Genomic DNA, 20,697 nt, shown 5'->3' with positions numbered 1-20,697 from the left:
TGTTGCTGTACCTATGATGTGCACTTTGGCAGACAGCGTCTGCGTGTATCCCTCAGGAACAAAGGTATAGTCGCCGGCATCATGAATGGTGGAGCTCTCAATGTCAAGGCTGTGATTCCTGTAAGTTGAAAAGAAAGCACAAATGATAAAGAAACCTATGGAAGCCCAATTCCACCACAGAATATATATATTTTTTTCTTTTTTTTTTTTTTAAAGTAATTATCTTTTTATCTCACAATTTTTCTCACAACTTATACAGTATATTACAATTCTGACTTTTTTCCTCAAAATTCTGGGTTGCGAGAAGTACAATTCTGAGAAGTCCGACTGGTGAGATGTATACGGTGGCCCAGTAGTGCCACAACACAACGAAATCTCCACAACACAACTCATAGGAGTAATTTCATTGTGTTGTCTAATTCCACTGTGTTGGGGTTTGTTTATGTTGTGTTGTGCTAATTTCGTAGTGTTGCGACTTGTTTCCGTTGTGCTAATTTCTTTGTTGTGGCTTGTTTCTTGTTGTGTTGTGCTAATTTCATTGTTTTGCGGCTTGTTTCTGTTGTGTTGCGGCTTGTTTTTCGTTGTGTTGTGCTAATTTCATTGTTTTGCGGCTTGTTTCTGTTGTGTTGCGGCTTGTTTTTCGTTGTGTTGTGCTAATTTCATTGTTTTGCGGCTTGTTTCTGTTGTGTTGCGGCTTGTTTTTCGTTGTGTTGTGCTAATTTCATTGTTTTGCGGCTTGTTTCGGTTGTGTTGCGGCTTGTTTTTCGTTGTGTTGTGCTAATTTCATTGTTTTGCGGCTTGTTTCTGTTGTGTTGCAGCTTGTTTTTCGTTGTGTTGTGCTAATTTCATTGTTTTGCGGCTTGTTTCTGTTGTTGCAGCTTGTTTTTCGCTGTGTTGTGCTAATTTCATTGTTTTGCGGCTTGTTTCCGTTGCGTTGTGCTAATTATTTTGTGTAACTTGTGGCTTGTTTCTGTTGTGCTGTGGAGATTTTGTTGTGTTGTACACTACTGGGACACTGTTATAAACTCACAATTGTGAGAAAAAGTTTAAAAAAAGTTTTATTCCATGGAAAAAAAAAAGTTTTGCGAAATAACTGCGAGACAAACGTAGAATTAAGGGAAAAAATGGCAAAATTGAGATATAAACTGAGAATTCTGAGTTTATATATCGCATCTCTATATTCAGTTTTTTAGGAATTAAGAGAAACAACAGTAATATTAATTTATTAACAATAATATTAATGTTAATTCTGGTAATTAAATATTATATTATTATCCTAATTATATTAAGTATAATAATTATTACTATATAAATTATATAAAATGGAATTTGAAGTTGAGAACCATTGTTAATTACATTCTTGGACCAGCAACAAACCAACTTAAGGTAGTCAAGATGGATTTTGGAATATGGTAGTTGGTTGTCCATCTAGTGACCATTTATCTACTTTTATACATGGTACGTTTATAGTTTTAATTACTGTTTATATATATTTATGTGCAGTATACTATATGAGTCGATGAGCAGATGTGATTGGGATTAGTTTAATATTGAATGAGTAAATTGGTGTACTTGGTTCTGTGTACAATGTTGAGGCGTTCGCTAGGCTGGATCAGCTGGCCGTTCTTGTACCAGCGGCCCGGGATGTTTCCAGGGTAAATCTCACAGTTCAATTTAAGAGGTTGACCCAACTTCACCGTCACACTCTGTAGATCCATTAAAATCTTCAGAGGCTTCACTGAATCATCCAGTGGCAAGTAACAGGAAACAAAAATTAATTTACAGGAGCGTATGGGTGAAATAAAGATGCTTTTGTTTTTGATTCAAATAGCTTTAGAAAGTTCCTTAAGGCAAATAGCAATATTATCATACGATCAACTTGAACGTGCGCTTCAGTGGTGCCCCCGGTGGCCATCAGGGAGTAGGTGCCAGTGTCATCCTTTGTGGCGTCGTCAATGATCAGCCAGTGTTTGGTTCCCTCGCTTTTCACACGGTACCGTGAGCGCACCCCTGTGGGGACCTCCACCCCATTCTTCATCCTGTACCAGACCGTCAGCAAAGAGGTGATATAATTTTGCTTTGCTTGTTTAACACAAAAATAGGGTATTAAACACTATCTCCATTGCACATACCATTTAACTTTGGCTCCTTCCTCAGACACTTCACACTCCAGTTCAATTCTCTCGTTCACTGTGGTTTTTACAGGCTCCAGCTTTTTCACTATGTTCACAGGCAGTTCTACATAGGAGGACCAAAGTACATAATCAAATCATTGGCAGGCAGTGTTCAGGAAAGTTGTTATAAAACAGTCAGCATTTATCAGTTCTGTCACTTTTTGAGTATGAAATCATAGGCTGGTAGGGTGGACGCACCTTTCACAAACAGTTCAGTGGTGCACTTCTCTTCTCCTGCAGTGACTGAGTAGGCAGCATCATCGTTCATCTGACAGTTGTTAATAACCATTATCCGCTGAGTGCCTTTGTGCTCAAAGATAAACCTGCACAATCAATTCATTAGTTACTGGAAGTTAAGAGGCTGTTTTTACTTCACATCCTTAATTTAATTTAATTTAACTTGATTGATTGATTGATTGAGTCAGTCAATCATTCAGTCATCTATCCATCTATCTATCTATCCTATTTTTTATTTAACCTTTTTTATATTTTCATTCATTCATTTTCTTTATTTACTTATTCAGTCTTAATCAATCATTCATTCATTCATTCAGTTTTTTATGTTCATTCATTCAGTCTTCATTCAGTCTAGTTTATTGATTTCATTCATTTATTCATTCATTCATTTACTAGTTTATTTATTATGTCTTTTATTTTTGATTGCTTTAATTCATTCTTTTAGTCTAAAATCTTTGTTAGGAAAGAGAAAACAGAAATAATGCACAGAAGTTAATTCTGATCCTTTAATTTGATTGATCTGATTGTACTTTGCTCATAAATACACAAAACTCGACCTTACTTTGGATTGGATTGTTTTGGAACTTTCTTCATTGGCAGAGAAAATCTAGACAAAATAACTGGCCATATTGTGTCTAGGTTGTGTGTGTGCTGATATTCAGTTCAATAACATTCTTGCTTGTGTGATTGCTGGATTACTTATAGTTGTTATTCCATTCAACATAATGTAATATATTACAACCCGAACTCCAGAAATTTTGGGACGTATTTTAAATTTGAATAAAATGAAAACTAAAAGTCTTTCAAATCACATGAGCCAATATTTTATTCACAAAAGAACATGGAGAACATAACAAATGTTTAAACTGAGAAATTTTACACTTTTATCCACTAAATGAGCTCATTTCAAATTTGATGCCTGCTACAGGTCTCAAAAAAGTTGGCATGGGGGCAACAAAGGGCTGAAAAAGCAAGAAATTTTGAAAAGATTCATCTGGGAGAGCATGATGTTTTATCAACAAATTTCGGGAGGAGCGCATCAGATACTTAGCCTAATTAACACAAGAGGAACGCACTTAAGTCAATCAACACCATAGGTATAAATACAGCTGACATACCTCTATCCTTTGACGGTTAATCAGCATCCCTCCACCGCCCCTTCTCCACACTTGAGTTCTTACCACACTCATACAGGGGGGTACTCTTGGTTCGGGCCATTCCCGAGCTCGGAGCCCTTCCCCGGACAGCACGCCAAATACGCATTACTATACTCCAGCTAAATATATGTAAGTGTGAACTCATGAACTAGCAACTAATTAAGTTAATTGACATCAGGTCTGTAACATGATTAGCTATAAAAGGGATGTCTTAAAGAGGCAGAGTCTCTCAGAAGTAAAGATGGGCAGAAGCTCTCCAATCTGTGAAAGAGTACGTAAAAATATTGTGGAATACTTTAAAAACAACGTTCCTCAACGTCAAATTGAAAAGGCTTTGCAAATCTCATCATCTACAGTGCATAACAACATCAAAAGATTCAGAGAAACTTGAGAAATCTCTGTGCGTAAGGATCAAGGCCGAAGACCTTTGTTGGATGCCTGTGGACACTGCCTCACTCAATGGCATGATTCTGTCATTGACATTACTAAATGGGCCCAGGAATACTTCCAGAAACCACAGTCGGTAAACACAATCCGTCGTGCCATCTGCAGATGCCAACTAAAGCTCTATCATGCAAAAAGGAAGCCATATGTGAACATGGTCCAGAAGCGCCATCATGTCCTGTGGGCCAAGGCTCATTTAAAATTGACTATTTCAAAGTGGAAAAGTCTTCTATGGTCAGATGAGTCCAAATTTGCCATGTCGACGCCGTGTCCTCCGGGCTAAAGAGGAGGGAGACCTTCCAGTGTGTTATCAGCGTTCAGTTCAAAAGCCAGCATCTCTGATGGTATGGGGGTACAGAAGTGCATATGGTATGGGCAGCTTGCATGTTTTGGAAGGCACTATGAATGCTGAAAGGTATATAAAGGTTTTAGAGCAACATATGCTCCCCTCCAGATGACGTCTATATGAGGGAAGGCCTTGTGTAATTCAGCAGGACAGTGCAAAACCACATACTGCAGCTATTACAACAGCATGGCTTCGTAGTAGAAGAGTCCGGGTGCTGAATTGACCTGCCTGCAGTCTGCAGTCCAGATATTTCACCTATAGAGAACATTTGGTGCATCATTAAATGAAAAATACGTCAAAGACGACCACAAACTCTTCAGCAGCTGGAAACCTATATCAGGCAAGAATGGGACCAAATTCCAACATCAAAACTACAGAAACTCATAACCTCGATACCCAGACGTCTTCAAACTGTTTTGAAAAGAAGAGGAGATGCTACACCATGGTAAACATGCCCTCGTCCCAACTATTTTGGGACCTGTAGCAGGCATCAAATTTGAAATGAGCTCATTTTGTGCATAAAATGTTAAAATTTCTCAGTTTAAACATTTGTTATGTTATCCATGTTCTATTGTGAATCAAGTCTTGGTTCATGTGATTTGAAATTCTTTTAGTTTTCATTCGGGTTGTATACTGTACATACAACATGGCACTGAAAGCATTTGAACAGACCCATACAGCAGAAATGTGCTTACTCCTTTGGTTCAGATATACAGTACAAGACAGTCCTGAGGACTGGCTGACTTACTTCCTATTACTTTATGGTGAACAGAGGAGCCAGAACAGCCGGAACACAGGATGGAGAAGGTGGAAGTGGAGGGGAATGGCAGACAGGTGGGATCACCATTGCATAACAGACAGAAAGGACAGATAGACATCATGCCTAGATCAATCAGGGCTAGAAGAGCTATTAGTGTTACATTTGCTGTTTATAGAGAGAGGGAGAGAGAAAAAGAGTAAAGCTAGAAGAAGAAAAAGAGAGTCCTCCAAAAAGCAGGGAACACTGGGATAGACATCATTGAAGATAAGCAACCAGAAAACTGCACCGATCACCCAAATGGCTTTAATTTAATTGCTCTGAACAACCATGAGAAGTGGGTTGAAATAGGCTAATTTTCAAATAACTTAATAATAATTGTCTTTTACAATTATTAATAAATTAAGCAACATGATTACTGTTATAGAATCTGTACACTTGTTTATTTATTCCTTAGCATTAAACATTATCTTAAAAATAAGATTAAACAAAAGTGTTTTTAATTTTTTGTGCACTTTAATACACATTACAAAATATTTTGTGTAAATGTTATTTATTACAAAGCTACAAATTATTACAAAACAATATTTTTGTGTAAAGTTTTTGTCTTATATTTATTATGCCAAATAGCAAAACAGTAACTATTTGTGCAATATTACCATAACATATTTCTCCAGAGCATTATAGGTAAATATATACAAATTTCAGGCAGCTTTCGCAACTCTATTAAAGTCCTGTGAGGGTGTTGGTGCCTTTTTCCTGTACAGTTTCCTGTTGTTAATTACTCACTGTACACTACATTTAAAACTTCAAATGTAGCTCAAGAGCTTTACAATGGCCTTCAATCACATAACATCCTTTAAACATTTCTGGAAGTTATCATATGGCACAGATTAATGTTTAAAGAACGTTGCATGTTTGCCAGGTATGAAATGCTGATGGTTCACTTGTGTGTGTAGCAAGTGTGTTTGCTGTAAACAGAGTCATTTCTGTATCCCCTGTCACCAGCGAGCCAAAGAACACAATAAATAAAGGGTTTAAGCAGGTTGGTCTATACAGAGGGTTTCACATGAGCATGTTTCTAAATGTCAACCCTAACTGTAGTTGTAAAACTTAGCATGTAAGAATAGAAGGTGACATACTTTGGAGTAGGGCGGATCTCTTGTCCATTCTTGTACCATTTTAATTCCACGGTCGGGTCAGCAAGGTCCACAACTAACCGAATCTTTCCACCTTTGTCCACCTGATACGCAGGTTCCAGTCTCTTGGCAAATGCTACAGTGGAGAGTTAAAGGAATAGTTCACCCAAAAAAGAAAAATTACTGATAATGGACCCTCAGGCCATCAAAGATGTAGATTACTTTTTTCTTCATTAGAACGGATTAGGAGAAATTTACCATTTACATCACTTGCTCACAAATGGATCCGCTGCAGTGAATGGGTGCCGTCAGAATGAGAGTCCAAACAGCTTATAAAAACATCACAATAATCCACAAGTAAATCACATGACTCCAGTCCATCAATTAATGCCATGATGTTTCTTACAAGCATACAGCTTTTCACATCACAAGATGTTAAATGATGGACTGGCATCTACATGATTATTGTGATGTTGTTATCAGTTGTTTGGACTCTCATTCTGACTCTCATTCCCATTCACTACAGAGTCTTCCAACTCTGCATCCTAGGATGGCCTGAGAGTGATTTTAAGCAAATTTTTTAGGGCAGATGAATAAGTGTTTCAACTGAATAATTTTACATATTACATACTGCACATTTATCAAGCAAACTATACATCTAATAGAGTTTAAATCGGCACCTTCACTCTTTTTCTCTTCCTTTTTTGCTTTCTTCAGTCTTTTCAGCAGGCCTCTGAGATCGGTGATGCCATATGTGAAAGCAATCTTCTCATATTCATCAGGTCGGGCATTTTTCAAAATCTCCCACACATCCACCTCAGGAACTTCCTCTTGCTTGTGCTCCCTGACATCACAGAGCAGTAAGACAGTAAGAGGTCAGAGGTCATGGCTAGGGCTCTTCAACATGTGTTGAGGAACCAGATCGCTATGTAGGAATGTTCATAGGCTTTAATATGAGAAAAGAATGATGAATGTTCCACTGTTGTCTGTCTTATTTCTAGTTCCTCAAGACATGTCACACAAAGAGATGGGCTGGATAACCTGCCTATGTTACGGTAACCTGTTACAGGGAGAGATGCCTCACTAGTTTTTAGCTACACAGGTGTTGACATGATCAAGGAAGGGAGGGTTCTGTGTTTATGACTGGGGACAAGAATTTAGTGAGGAGCTGCAGCAGCACTACTTTTCGATTTCACTATGATTGGAAAAGATAAGGTCAGTAAAAAGGGGAGAATGTTGTGTTATCATGTGGTTAACACATGATCGTGCTCATGATGGATCAACAGATTAAAATCATTTACTAAAAGAGAAGTGTGACATTTGTTTGAGTGTATTATAATGTCATTTATATCAGGAAGATTTATAATTAGGGCTGTCAATGTTAAATTAATTTAGTGCAGGTCTCAAAAAGTGTTTAACTAACTTAATGTGGCATAAAGATGAACAAAGTAAATACATCAACAATAAAAACATCTGGAGAGTACATAATTATATAAGTATTACATAAGTATTTGGTTTTATTGTTGGTGTTCCTAATTTATATACCAACAATAAAAACAATGCACAGAAAAAACATAATTATAGATAGACAGATAGATTTGATCAACAGCCTTAATTACAATTCTTCATTCATTAATAGTATTCTATTGACTCTGTCCTATAGCTAAAAACTGTACCCATCTCTTTGCAGGAGTCCTATCTAAACACATGTGGCAATGTAGTTGTTTTCTTTAATATTAGGGTTAGAAGTCAGGGTTTATTATTAGGAGTGAATATTGTTGTTATACATGATCACAGTCGTTAATGATCAGGGTGTGAGACGGTTAAATTAGTCATCATCAGTTTTTATCATTCAGCCCTCTTCTTACAGACATTTCCCTGAATGTCTGGAGGTAACATTATTATTTTCATGTTTTAATGTGTGCTTCAAACCTGTAGTTGTTCAGGCAAGTATTAAGAACACCGAAAGTTTGCAGTTGCAGTTGTGTGCCTTGTTTCTTGAGTATAAATCAAGATTCCATTAACAAAAGTAGTGATAACACTATTTCACAGCTTCATGTAGAAGTGCTCCATCAACAACTCGTAAATGAGTGGAAAACATTCCCTTTCCATCAGGTTCTGAGCTTTAAAGGGTTGTTTCCATCATTTCTGAGCGTTGCTGAATCTTTTATGAACGCTGTCTTTAAATAAAGTGTTACCGGACTACAGTAGGCCAACACTCTTGCTTACACAGTTCCTGTTCAGGTCATGCTTGGGAAGCTAAAGGATTATAATACTTACCAGTGATAACGTCTAATCGATTAATTACCTACGATACTAACCTGCCTTGTCTGAAAGCGTAGGGAAGAAAAAAAAAGAGAAAAGCCAAGATAATTGTCTAAATTTTCTTTTTTCCCATTATGCAGGAGTTTAACTTCTACTATTAGCTTACAACAAAACACTAAAGCAAAACCTCAAGGGAAAAAAAAAAGATGCTTCTAGAGGCAAAACTCAAAAAATAAGGAAATGTAAATGAAGATACTGTGTGTGAATCCAGTATTTCACTGATATACTCTTGTTTGCATTGATGCACTCTTATTTATATGCCAAAATGTGTATTCATGATAATAATGGCACATAAATATTGTTTTCCACATTAAAGGATGGCTAAATATTTTAAGGGAAGAGTAATTGTCATGTTTCAATGAACAACAAAGAAATCATCATTTTAAGAGTGTAAAAAGATACTGTTGGATTTTAACAACAGTGTAAAAGAAAGTATGAAGAAAAAGATACCCCTGTCAGGGCTTAAGGAAAAAAAAAGAAGAAAGAATTGGTCCCATTGGAGGACCAGACTGGAGTTCTCACCTATGTTTGAGAAGCCCACTAAAGTCAAGCTCGCCTGCATCGTCTTGGCCTTCACTGCTGTTGTTCACAAGAGATTAATGGAAAGTGAATCAGAAAAGTCACAAACATCAGAATCAAACAATGCTAAAAGAACAACGCAAGAGCCTGCAATCTCTGCATCCTATCGAATGTAGGATTGAGGTGTACACAAGAACTTTTCGCTTCACGACCGAGTGCGAAAGCACTGGCGTTTGGCGAACTGATTTGTGCACAAGCTACCCAGGGTGATCCTACTGGTCCCATGACTGATTCTCCCAAAGGTACTTTGGGAGAACAGTATGAGCTTGGATAGTTTGCGTTGCTTTCTGACACATTGTTGGGTTGGAAGTTCCCAGTGCAAGCGTTGGCCTTTTGAACAGTTCAACACATTGGTTTGGTCGACGGATGGATTTGGTGGTAAATATTTTTGACAAAATGGTTAACTGAGAAATTTCTGGTAATCCAGTCCTTCAACAAAGCATGTTTATGTACATCGGTTTGTTGAGGATTACTGGACCAGAATTCCTGGTTTAATTGAGTAAATGTTCACAGAGAAGATCTTCTGGCATTTTTTCTTCTGCAACATTTATGCTGGAAATTAATATTTTATGATTTTCAATGTCACATATGTTTTATTTTTAATCCTGAATGATATTGTAACATTTAATTTATGTATTTCTAATATAAATGAATCATATATCATTATATATGCTTTATCACTGATAAATTGAACCTGTTTGTTTGCTGTGAAAAATGAATAAACTGCTTAATAAAACCCAGAATTTAGAAATGATCTAATAGCATACAGTAAAATTATCATTTTTATTATTGATTTCATTTCAGGGAGGACGTTCCCTCTTTACCTTCTTTTGAAAGCTGAGCGGATGTCAATGCTTTGAGAACTGTCTGAGACTTCTGAGGAAAAATAACAGAAATAGAAATACAAAAGAAAAAAGAAGCACAGAAAACAGATTAAAATGAACACTACCGTTCAAAAGTTTGAGTTTAGTATGTTTTTTTTGTTGTTTTTTTGACTCTTATGCTCACCAAGACTGCATGTATTTGATTATAAAAGAGAGTAAAAAAAACAGAAATGTGTGAAATACTATAAATAGCTGTTTTCTATTTGAATATATTTTTAAAGTGTAATTTATTCCTGTGATTTTCAGCATCATTACTTCAGTCTTCAGTGTCACATGATCCTTCAGAGATCATTCTAATACGCTGATACTGTATATTTGAAATCTTTTGTAACATTATAATATTAGGTCTTTACTGTCACTTTTGATCAGTTTCATTTAAAATGATATTTTTGAACGGTAGTATTGGTGTCTTTTGATTGTGTCTGTCGTGTGGAATCAGAAAACAAACCTTTGACCTCCAGGTCAAAAGAGCAGCTATCAAATTTGTCTTTGTAGGTGACCTCGCATCTGTAATTCCCTGCATAGTTCTCCTTCGCCTTTATAATGTGCATCTCAAAGGTGTGAATCTACAGCAGAGGAAAGTCAATGCCAAATATTGCTAGAAGAATAGGAAAGTTATGCAAATGCCTCTTTACAATACATTGTTTGAGTGGGATCACCTTGGTAAAGCGATCGAAAGATTCTTTAAGCTGCAGATGCTTCCCAGTCTTGCTAGCCAGATCCATCCACTTGCCCTTGAACCACTTAATGGTTGGTTTACGAAGCAAGTCTTTGGCCTCCACCTTAGCAACGAAGGTGATGTCTCCACCTTTCAAACAACAATAGATGGTTTTGTTGAATAAATGTTGTGAGATCTAAAAGATGTGCATAAGAGCCTGAAATGAAAGCTGCAAATACTGACCTACATTGATGGAAGCAGTCTGAGGCATTTCAATCAACAGAGTCGAGTGCGGCGGAGTCTCAATCTGTTTGTCGATCTCCTCGGGAGGTTGTCCGTCCCCCAGAGACCACACTGACCAATTAGGAGAAAGAACATACTTACCGCACTCGTACATTTTTGGTTACTTTATAATAACTTTCATTTTTTATTAGCATATTATAATAATTAGCGCACATTCAAAGATTAATATCTCTATATTTCTATATAAATATTCATATGCATCAAATTTCTTAATGAAAGTTATTATAAAATATTTGAAATCATATAGCAACTTAACTGACACACAAGTACTCAACAAACACACAGTGACACATCGTCATCACACATTGCTGCCACAAAGCAACATGGAAAGCATAAACACACTGAACAATGACCTTTAAGAGGGAAAAGAGAGAATGGGTTAACATATGTAAATATACATTGTGTAGCAAAATCATTTCGGAAAATATTCAGATTGCTCAATGAGATTTCACAGATGTTTTTAGTCAATGATCAATAATGAGATTAAATCTTTACCAAACAATATTATGACCTGTGCCATTCATTTTCCCATGGAGTGTGAAAAGGCAGATGATCTCCAAAACCCCTCAAGTTTCTTTTAAGATGAGGTTTGGGATTATTACACCGCTCTGGCCAAATGTACCATGTGCCGGTATCATTTGGCTGTCCATTGTGGGAAAATTAGGCACTAGGAAGCGTCTTATTGCTAAACATATTCCTATTGCAGCCTGTGTTTCTGGCTTCTAGGGATCAGTTAATGCATCTACAGTAGTTATAGAATTACCTGAGTCTTTTCTCCCCCTGGTTGACTCAGGGTCGCTATCATCTAAACAGAGACAGAGAGAAATTTACAGCATATTATAAGAAATATTACTGTAAAGTCCATTGCGGCCAACACACTGTAACACACAATTCCACATATAAACCATGAACAGAAAGCAGGAACAGATTGTTAATCGCACTCTATTTAGGGAAATATGACACAATGCATGTTCAATTGTCTTTTCAGGAAACATTGTGCTTAGAATATTTGTATATTTACATACAACTGTTAGCCTAATTTTTTAATTAGGCCTACTGAAAATATAAAGGCTGTCTTTCTTTAAAATGATTAAAATATGAGAAATAAATTTGATGATATTCTAACAACTATTATAATGTTTTCGCAATGCTTATGTAATAATTTTTTTATTTTATTTTATGGTGAAATAAAAGATGGAACTATCAGGAATTTGTGTTGGAGAGGGTTACACCGGAAGTAAATGTAAATTCAAAGGGCAAGGCTCTACTGTAAATAACTGTATTAATTTTCAACCTGTTTGCTCAAATTAATATTCACATATAATCTAAATATAAACGTATCTCTGGGTAGAAAGTAATAGGGGGCATTAATTAGTGAAAGACTCTTACTAGGAAGGTCAATAGAAAGTTTCTTGGGAGTGCTGCCATCCTCTGTGAAAGAAAACAAAATATTATTTATTATGAGTATCTGTTTTAACCAAGTGAAGGGCTGTTTCTTGACCTAAAACCTGAAAAGTTCAATTTTAATAATATGCTGCATATTTTGACAGCTTTTTTTAATTAATTAATTTTCTTCCTTTATGAATTCCCTTTTTTCCTTAATTTTGCATGATTTTTACTTTAAATTTACAATACATATAAAACATTGTATTATATGCAAAAACATGAATTATGCATTTCTGTACAAGCATTATGTGTATAAATACCGTATACACATCAGATGTCTTCTGCATCCCTTCCTTTATATAGATATGATCGTATATTATATAAAGGGTCTAAATGCTTGTAGGAATCAGGCAAAAATCACAAACTTGAAGTGCATGTGTTTTTGCAGATACGTTCCTTTGCGAGTTTCGAGCTGTAAATATTAATTTTTTTAGCTGGTTTTATTCTCTCATTCTTCTAAAGTATTTGCATTTTGAATTTCAAAAGCTCACCTGGCATTTTAAAGCAACAACATTAGTAAAGAAGTGTAAACAGTGATTTGATGAGGATGGGTCGTCATGGTTACCAACCTGCTGGAGGTGGAGGTGATGGAGTGCTGGCGGTGACATCATCATCTTTATCTGAAATAAAGGTATGATTGACACATACACCAACCTATCACTGACCTCCATTTCCAGCCGTAGACCGAACACAGCATGCATACATGAACTTTAAATTCAGCATGAACCCGCTTACAAGTAAAAGATGGAAAGCTGGGAATGTTTGCCAGTGTCTTGGACAAGCATGACAGGAATGGTATGTGACTTTGTTGTGACTGTGTATACGTGTGTGAGGATAAGAGTGTGTTTTGCAAGACAGAAGCGATATGTATACAACCACAAGCTTATCTGATGGCCCGCCGGGCCGTGAAGCAACACACATGTGGATGGAAGGAAGTGTGAGGTTATATTTTGGCTTGCCAGTGAAACCCATGAGCATTTTGCAATACACCGAGAAAAGCTGTGCTTCAATTATTGCAGAAGATTTATTTTGTTGCTATGAATGTCTGAATGCCACATTATTAAAGCTTCCGAGGAAACACAGCGAGTATAAATGCTCAAAGCACGTATACACACATCTCCACACAAAACACACACTGACTGATATACTTCTCTGTCCTCCGTTGTCATACAATACCTTTTATAGGAGTAGCTTTTGTATCAGCAGACTTCTTCATTGAAGGTGCTGATCAGTATAAATTCAAATGTTAGTGGACACAAATACAAATAGTCTATGTATAAACTAGATTACAGCATCTTAGTGGACTTTTCTTACTCTTTTGGACTTGCTGTGGGATTTACTGTACATCACACACATGCATGCTAGATATCTTACAGGCACTGTCAGTACAGAGCTTTAAAGACCACAAAAGTGGAATCAAATGTAACATTTTCATTATAAACAAGAATTTCCTTTGAAGGACTTTCCTGCAGGTTAAAGTGAAAGAGACCTTTGAGCCTTTGGATGGTAGTGAGAGATTTGTTAGAAACACCAGGGTCAAAACATGTGGTGCCGATGAAACATTACAGATCTGTAGATCAGATCAGGGATATTAGACGGTTAGACAAGTTGAACATCCTTGACGGGTTCAACAAAACGAAATATGATGGAAAATACTGGTTATTAATGCTTCTGTTGATACCAGTGATCATTAAAGTTTTGGCTCCACATCTACTTGACCCAAACGGTATGCAACTTGCAGTGTTGGGGAGAAAGTAACTAAGCAACATAGTACATATTTTCAGCAATTTAACAGTACTTCAGTTGTTTTTTCCAGCTAGAATTGATGTAGTGTAAAGAGAGAAGGTTTCTGTGTGATCTGTAATTGTAAATATGTTTTATTCAAGAATGAAGACTTAAAAAGTCTAGTATATGGGAAAAAAATTTTTTTTAATAAGGTCATATTACATTCAACACATATTAAGGTCAAATGACCAGATGAATACCACTCATCTCAGTAACCTCCCTGTTTTTACATGTAAAATATTGGCTGAATGCAAACTGTGCATTTCTACAATATTTGTGTGTGCTGCATTCATGCCAATAGTGATCGGTAAGTCCACTGTAAAAAAATAAAAATAAAAAAACCTGAATGCTGAAATGCTGCTTTCATTATTTAATATTTGCATCATTTTCTTTTTTTTTTTTTTTTAAATATCCTTTAATATATCTTCTAAAGTTGTCACTTTTTATGTAGCTTGTAGCTTTGCAGAGTAGTTTCAAAGTAGCTTCCCAACACTGACAAGTTGTTATTAGGGTTTTACTCTTTGCAATACTCACCGGAAACTTTTGAAGTGGCGGGCTCCTCTTCTTTTACCTCAGTCACCTTCTTAGTAAACTTCTTAGCCTGTGTTGACTCAGGTTCACTGTGCCCGTTCTCTACAGGCTGTGTCACTATTGGCTGTGGGTCTGTGACCTCACCCTCTACTGGCTCTATTTCAGTCACCACAATTACTACAGGGCAAGGGGTCTCAGCAGCAGGCATGGGCACGGCTGCCTCTGGTTCTGTGGCCGTCACTATGGCCTCTGTGTCTTTGGTTGCCACTTTAGCCTCTGTACAGCAAACACAGCTAGGCTAGAGCAGCAAGACTTCAGGAAGCCACCTTCAACTCAAATGCTTACACATGCACACACACTCACATAGATGTAAAGTGACTAAACTGGTCAAATACGTGCATTACAAATATTAGCAAAACTGACATATGTGGTTTGATATAAATATTTATTTAGATTTCATTTAATGGCATTTTTCAAGTCAATTTGAATATGGTCAAGTGTCCGAAACAGATCTAGTCACTGTACATCTATGAAACTGTAAATCCCAAAAGAAGCAAAGTACAACAGGCTCTGCAAGCATCTACTTGTGGAGCATTAAAAATAATGTAAAATTATTCTCATGTACAAAATGTCTAAAGATGTTTGAAGGATATTTTAAATATAAAATAATATATAAATGTTAATATATTATTATGTATTTATTTATTGATCTGCATATCTGTACTCAATAACTAGTAAATAATGAGAATGCATTATTCTCATGCATAAATTGAATATGGTTTATGTATAGTGTATATTTATTTTAAAATATTTACATTAATAATAAAAATAATAATGTAACAAATATTCATATTAAAATATTAATATAGTAAAGTATTACACGTTTAATGGTTTTCTAAAATATCCATATATTTGTACACAACTATAGTCAATGATGAGAATGAATTATTCTCTTGCACGTGTATATTTATTTAAAATGCATACTGTATAATATACAGTATGTATTTATATATTATATTATATATTTTATTAAAGTATGTACTGTATTTGAATAATTTTAATATTTTGTGTGTATATATATATATATATACTATAAATTGAAAAATGTTGAATATCTATATTTTTACTACAGTCAATAATTAAAATGAACTTTTCTCTTGCACAAAAGGTTTATAGATGTGCTAAGTTTAGTGTATATTTATTTAAAATATACTTTAAAATAAAATATATAATATAAATATTATACATTTAAATGTTTAAATATCCATATATTTGTACATAACCACAGTCAGCATGAATTTTGCATTTCTACTGACTGTCAACTTGATTTTGAAAGCACAGTAAGCGGTTGATGCCTGCACAGGTGTCTTTCTGTGGGTGTCCTTGTGCTTCTTTTCATATACTATACCTTCACATCAAACTTCTCCATGTACTGATGTGCATTTGCACAACAAAATCCGGCCATCCATAAACCAGAATATGGTATTAGTACTGACGCAGGTGTGGGTTACGGTGTGGGCCATTCATTTGTGTATGTCAGTGTGAACCCTTAAATGCCCATAATAAAGTGTGTTTGTGTGTGTGTGTGTATACTGTAGTTTGTACACTTGTAGTTTGTGTGCTGGTTTACCTGAACTTTTGTGGTCACAAAGTGATAATTTGGTGGAAATCACAGTGGGAAAAAAACACAAACACTCTCACACGTGAGGTAAGAGTGCCGTGGGTGAAACTGGGAAGCGAAAGAAACCAAAGGGAGGGGAAACACATGGTTGAACACCTACCTTTCGGGGTCATCACAACCGAATTCTCAGATGGGGCGTCACCAGAGTCTGGGGCAACATTCTCTGAGTATGTGACAGACATAGCGGAGGAATGCAAGTGCCTCTTTCAAAGCATGAAGCGTCAACAACACATACAGACGCACATATATGCTGAAGGACAGGAGACGATACAATATACTCACTCACAGACACTTACATACATTTATATACAGTATACATATATATAAATGTTATCACACACACACACACATAGTGGGCCTCGTTCATAAAACACGAGCAAAAGAAACTTCTGCTTGTCTTTCATAAAAGATGTCCACTGTCAGGACAGATGAAAATGGAGAACTCCCCAAAACATTGAAAAAAAAAAGAAATGATCTCTGAAGCATGAAATCATTAATTTTTTTTTGTATATGTCAATTATTTAGGCTATATAGGGTTTCTTTCCATCACTGGCTGTACATACAACTAGTACAATACTGACTATATCCAAACAAGCCAGAAGCTCTACAAATAATGGCTCCGAAGCCAAAAATAATTCTTGAACCTCAAATATATCAGCACGCTGTTAACACGGGCCTTAGCCTAAATGTCATCTGAATCAACAACCCATGATCAACTGGACAGAATACAGGGATTCAGACCATCTGGCTGATATATGAAATAACAGTGATACTAATCTGGTGAGTAGCCTACTTCACATTTGTGCTCACCATGTTTGCACACCGGTGCTGTGCGCTTATTGGCTTTACTGAATGTGTATATTTTGTTGCTTAAAGCAGAATTTGTGTCATATAAAACATGTCAACATCAGTACTTTCAGACACACTTATACACTCACAGAACTCAATCAACCGGTGGTTTATTTGTGTCAGGTCAGTTTATTAGGTCTTTCTCGTTGCAAATTAAGCAGTTACTTTTTTTTTTTTTGTATTATGGCCTACTTTAATTGTACTGTTGCCCATAGCAACATAACATCACTAGCTACTTAAACTGCAAATTCGCGCGGTTTTGACGCTCAAACTACTAAACAGAATTGACCTATGGGTAAGCCCCGGCCCCCTTAGTTACTGTTGCTCCCTCAGACCAGTGTTGCCAATTTAGCAATTTTGTTGCTAAATTTAGCAACTTTTCAGACAAATGGAGTTGCTCACTGTCTTTCAATGACAGCTACAGTGTGAAAACCTTGTCCCACGATGTTTTTGCACAATTTTGGACACAGAAGGCCACCAAATGGGAATTAAATATTCCATGGAGGGATTTATAAAATATTTAAAAATAAATACGGTGGGTAACTCGAAGCCAGGGTTTACAGATCACAATGCAAGCGGGAGAAGTCTCATATTACAGTCGGTCATCACGATCGCGGATGACAACATGCAGGATCAACACTGTTCATGTATCGTTAATGTACATTTAATCAGTTTAATATGGAGAGGCACTGAAATGTAGACCTTCCTTTATGTGTTTTTGACCTAACTTACACTGTACAAGACGCGAGAACAGTCCGCTATTTAGGTTGTACATTAGCATGGACTCACTAACTTTAGCTTTAGCTAGTTTTAGCCAGAGATAGCTTGCTAAAGCACAAGATAACATAACGTTCTGCTTGAACAGATGAAAATAGTAACTTAATGAGTGTATGACAACCAGAAAATGAACGTTTTTGTCTTCATTTGAATTGGGGTGAATACTTAGGGACATTTTGCTCTGTTTTGTTTGGATTCAGGAAATGTAATAAAATAAATTACATTGCCCATCCTCTCAGGATACCTGGAATCAGTGTTACAAGTACCCCAGGCACATCGTTTTTCCATTTTTGAAGCATAAACCCCATAAAACCGATGCGAGCTTCGGATCTTCCAATGTTTCTCTATGGCGCTGAAACCTAAAGATGTCCGAGTTCCGCTCCCTGTGCAACTGATACTCGACTGCCATTGGCTAGTCTGCGTTCGAGGGGAGGGGCTTACCGATAGGTCAATTGTAAATGCCCCCTTGATGACTTGAGTTGGCCTATTAACTAAATGGTAAAAATAAAGGCGCGGTCACATTTACTTACAAAATTCTTTAAACTTTAAAATTCAGTGAATTTTCGTGTTGGGAAAATCCGGTTAATTCAATATTAAGTAGGCTCTCCTTGATCTGGAATTTCACAAGAGGGCGAAAGATTTCTCCATGCAGATTTTGCAACGGGTTCAGGTTGTTTACATGGGTTTACTACATCGAACAACAGAAAACTGCTTGGTTTGACTATTTGTTTAAACTGTGCTTCATACATTATTACTTTATTTAAAGTTTAGAAATGACCGATGATCAGCGTTAACCATGGCAACATTAGCTTCTTTTTTCATACCATTAGGAGTCATTTAAAGCACAGCAAGAACAGCTAATTATCGCCATCTTGTGACTCAAAACCCTTAATGCCATTGGATTACTCTTTATATTAATATGGTAAGAATAAACGGATAGACTAGAAACTCAGGTGCCCCATTTAAAGCAAAAAATAAAAAAATAAATCTGGCCTAGATGAGAGTGGAAATTGGAAAATTTTATAGAAAAAAATAGTTGTTTACATATAGAATGGATTCCAGCTATTTATTGTTATATGTTGTAATGAACTTATGAATGTTTTATTATTAAAAGCGGAAGCTAATATAATGTCACATACAGATCTTATCATTATAAAAGGCTTTAGTTACTGGCTGACTGTTTTCATCAGACCACGTTTAAAGATTTTTTTTTTCCCCCCTTCACAACCAGTGACTCTCAATTAACATTGTCCATTCACTCACTAAAAAAAAAGAAAAAAAGATCCAGGGTGAAGTTTATCTGAAGAAATTCACCACTCACCTTCAGGTTGGCCATCATCTGTCAGGAAAAAAGAAAAACAGCTCCATGAAGTTTCCTATATTTTAGGTAAGGAGGCCATTTTAACTCTGGCTACTTTTTAGGCCACTGTATAATTTGTATAAAGAATGATGAGTGCAGCTTTGTCTGTCTTTAAAGCATTCTTCTTTTTTTAACTCGCTGTGAGTGTGCAGTATTGTGTTAGTTGCGGTGCACGTCTAGACACATAGCAAACAGTTTAAAGAGACACATGTTGACACAGCGTTACAGTAAACCCAGCAGAGCATGATGAAAGTGCTCTTAGACCATAATGTGATTAGAGGAGTTAAACAAAAAGCCTAACAAGATCAATGAGTGCACGCATTCCTAAGTATGACAGTTCTAAAATAAACCAGCTGTTGTATTTATAGATTACCATAGCATAGGCACCTGACTCTTTTTATAGAGGACAAAGCTTCAAATGAACTTATCTCATCTTTTACTTAGAAAGCCCTGATGCTAAATTTATACCTAAACAGAAAACATGAGGTCATGTGACGGGAAACCTCAACAGAGAGTAGCCTACTATAGGATTGAAAAATTAGATATATTTAACATCTCAATGGCTTCTGCTAGAGAGCAATAATTGAAATCAAATAGAGTATTTGGAGTATCCTGCTTCTCAAATCTACACCATTCAAAAGTCTAGGGTCAGTAAGTTTTTTTTAAAGAAATTAATACTTTTATTCATCAAGGGATCCATTAAATTGATCGACTTTTATAATGTTACAAATAAATGCTGGTCTTTTGAACTGTCTACTCATCAAATAATCCTGCAGAAATGATTTCCCCTAAATATATTAAGCAGCACAACTGTTTTTAACACTGATAATAATTAAAGAAATAGTTCTTGCGCAGGAAATCAGCATATTAGATTAATTTCTGAAGGATCATGTGACACTGAAAACTGGTGTAATGGCTGCTGGAAATTCAGCTTTACCATCACATGAATAAATTACATTTTAAAATAAATTCAGATAGAAAAGTTATTTTAAATTGTACTAATATTACTGTTTTTACTGTATTTTTGATCAAATAAAATGTAGCTTTTGTAAGCATATGAGACGTCTTTTAAAAACATTTAAAAACCAAATTTTTGAACGGTGATGTGTCTCCTGTAATCTCACACGTGTTTCCTTTAGAGTTTCAAAAGAGATCTCAACTATGTCTCAAACTGTGCTCGGAAATCTGCACTTAATCTTAAACTCGAACATTTCTCATCACATACTGCAGACACCAAATTATCTGTGTTTATACTGTATTTATGT

General features: G+C 36.0%; 1 protein-coding gene across 4 annotated transcripts in view; it reads right to left on the bottom strand.

The window, feature by feature from the left end:
* mybpc1 (myosin binding protein C1) overlaps window positions 1-16,812 on the bottom strand; it is a 31,151-nt gene extending 14,339 nt beyond the window's left edge. For 2 of the 4 annotated variants that reach the window (XM_058772132.1, XM_058772133.1), the window contains exons 1-15: window positions 13,626-15,335; window positions 12,393-12,434; window positions 11,767-11,808; window positions 10,944-11,054; window positions 10,702-10,850; window positions 10,491-10,608; window positions 9,983-10,034; window positions 9,102-9,158; window positions 6,935-7,098; window positions 6,258-6,390; window positions 2,373-2,497; window positions 2,133-2,238; window positions 1,873-2,039; window positions 1,573-1,738; window positions 12-118 (exon numbers count right to left, since the gene is read on the bottom strand). In XM_058772132.1, the coding sequence (XP_058628115.1) occupies window positions 12-118; window positions 1,573-1,738; window positions 1,873-2,039; window positions 2,133-2,238; window positions 2,373-2,497; window positions 6,258-6,390; window positions 6,935-7,098; window positions 9,102-9,158; window positions 9,983-10,034; window positions 10,491-10,608; window positions 10,702-10,850; window positions 10,944-11,054; window positions 11,767-11,808; window positions 12,393-12,434; window positions 13,626-13,665 (1,579 nt within the window). In that variant the 5' untranslated portion in view covers window positions 13,666-15,335. Of the gene's footprint in view, window positions 1-11; window positions 119-1,572; window positions 1,739-1,872; window positions 2,040-2,132; window positions 2,239-2,372; window positions 2,498-6,257; window positions 6,391-6,934; window positions 7,099-9,101; window positions 9,159-9,982; window positions 10,035-10,490; window positions 10,609-10,701; window positions 10,851-10,943; window positions 11,055-11,766; window positions 11,809-12,392; window positions 15,336-16,546 lie in introns of those variants that run through there. The other 2 variants (XM_058772136.1, XM_058772134.1) reach the window with 2 other exon arrangements.
* Between the last annotated feature and the right edge of the window lie 3,885 nt (window positions 16,813-20,697).

Source organism: Onychostoma macrolepis, chromosome 04, assembly GCF_012432095.1.
Source record: "Onychostoma macrolepis isolate SWU-2019 chromosome 04, ASM1243209v1, whole genome shotgun sequence".
NCBI lineage: Eukaryota > Metazoa > Chordata > Actinopteri > Cypriniformes > Cyprinidae > Onychostoma > Onychostoma macrolepis.
This window is presented reverse-complemented; position numbering and strand designations above follow the sequence as displayed.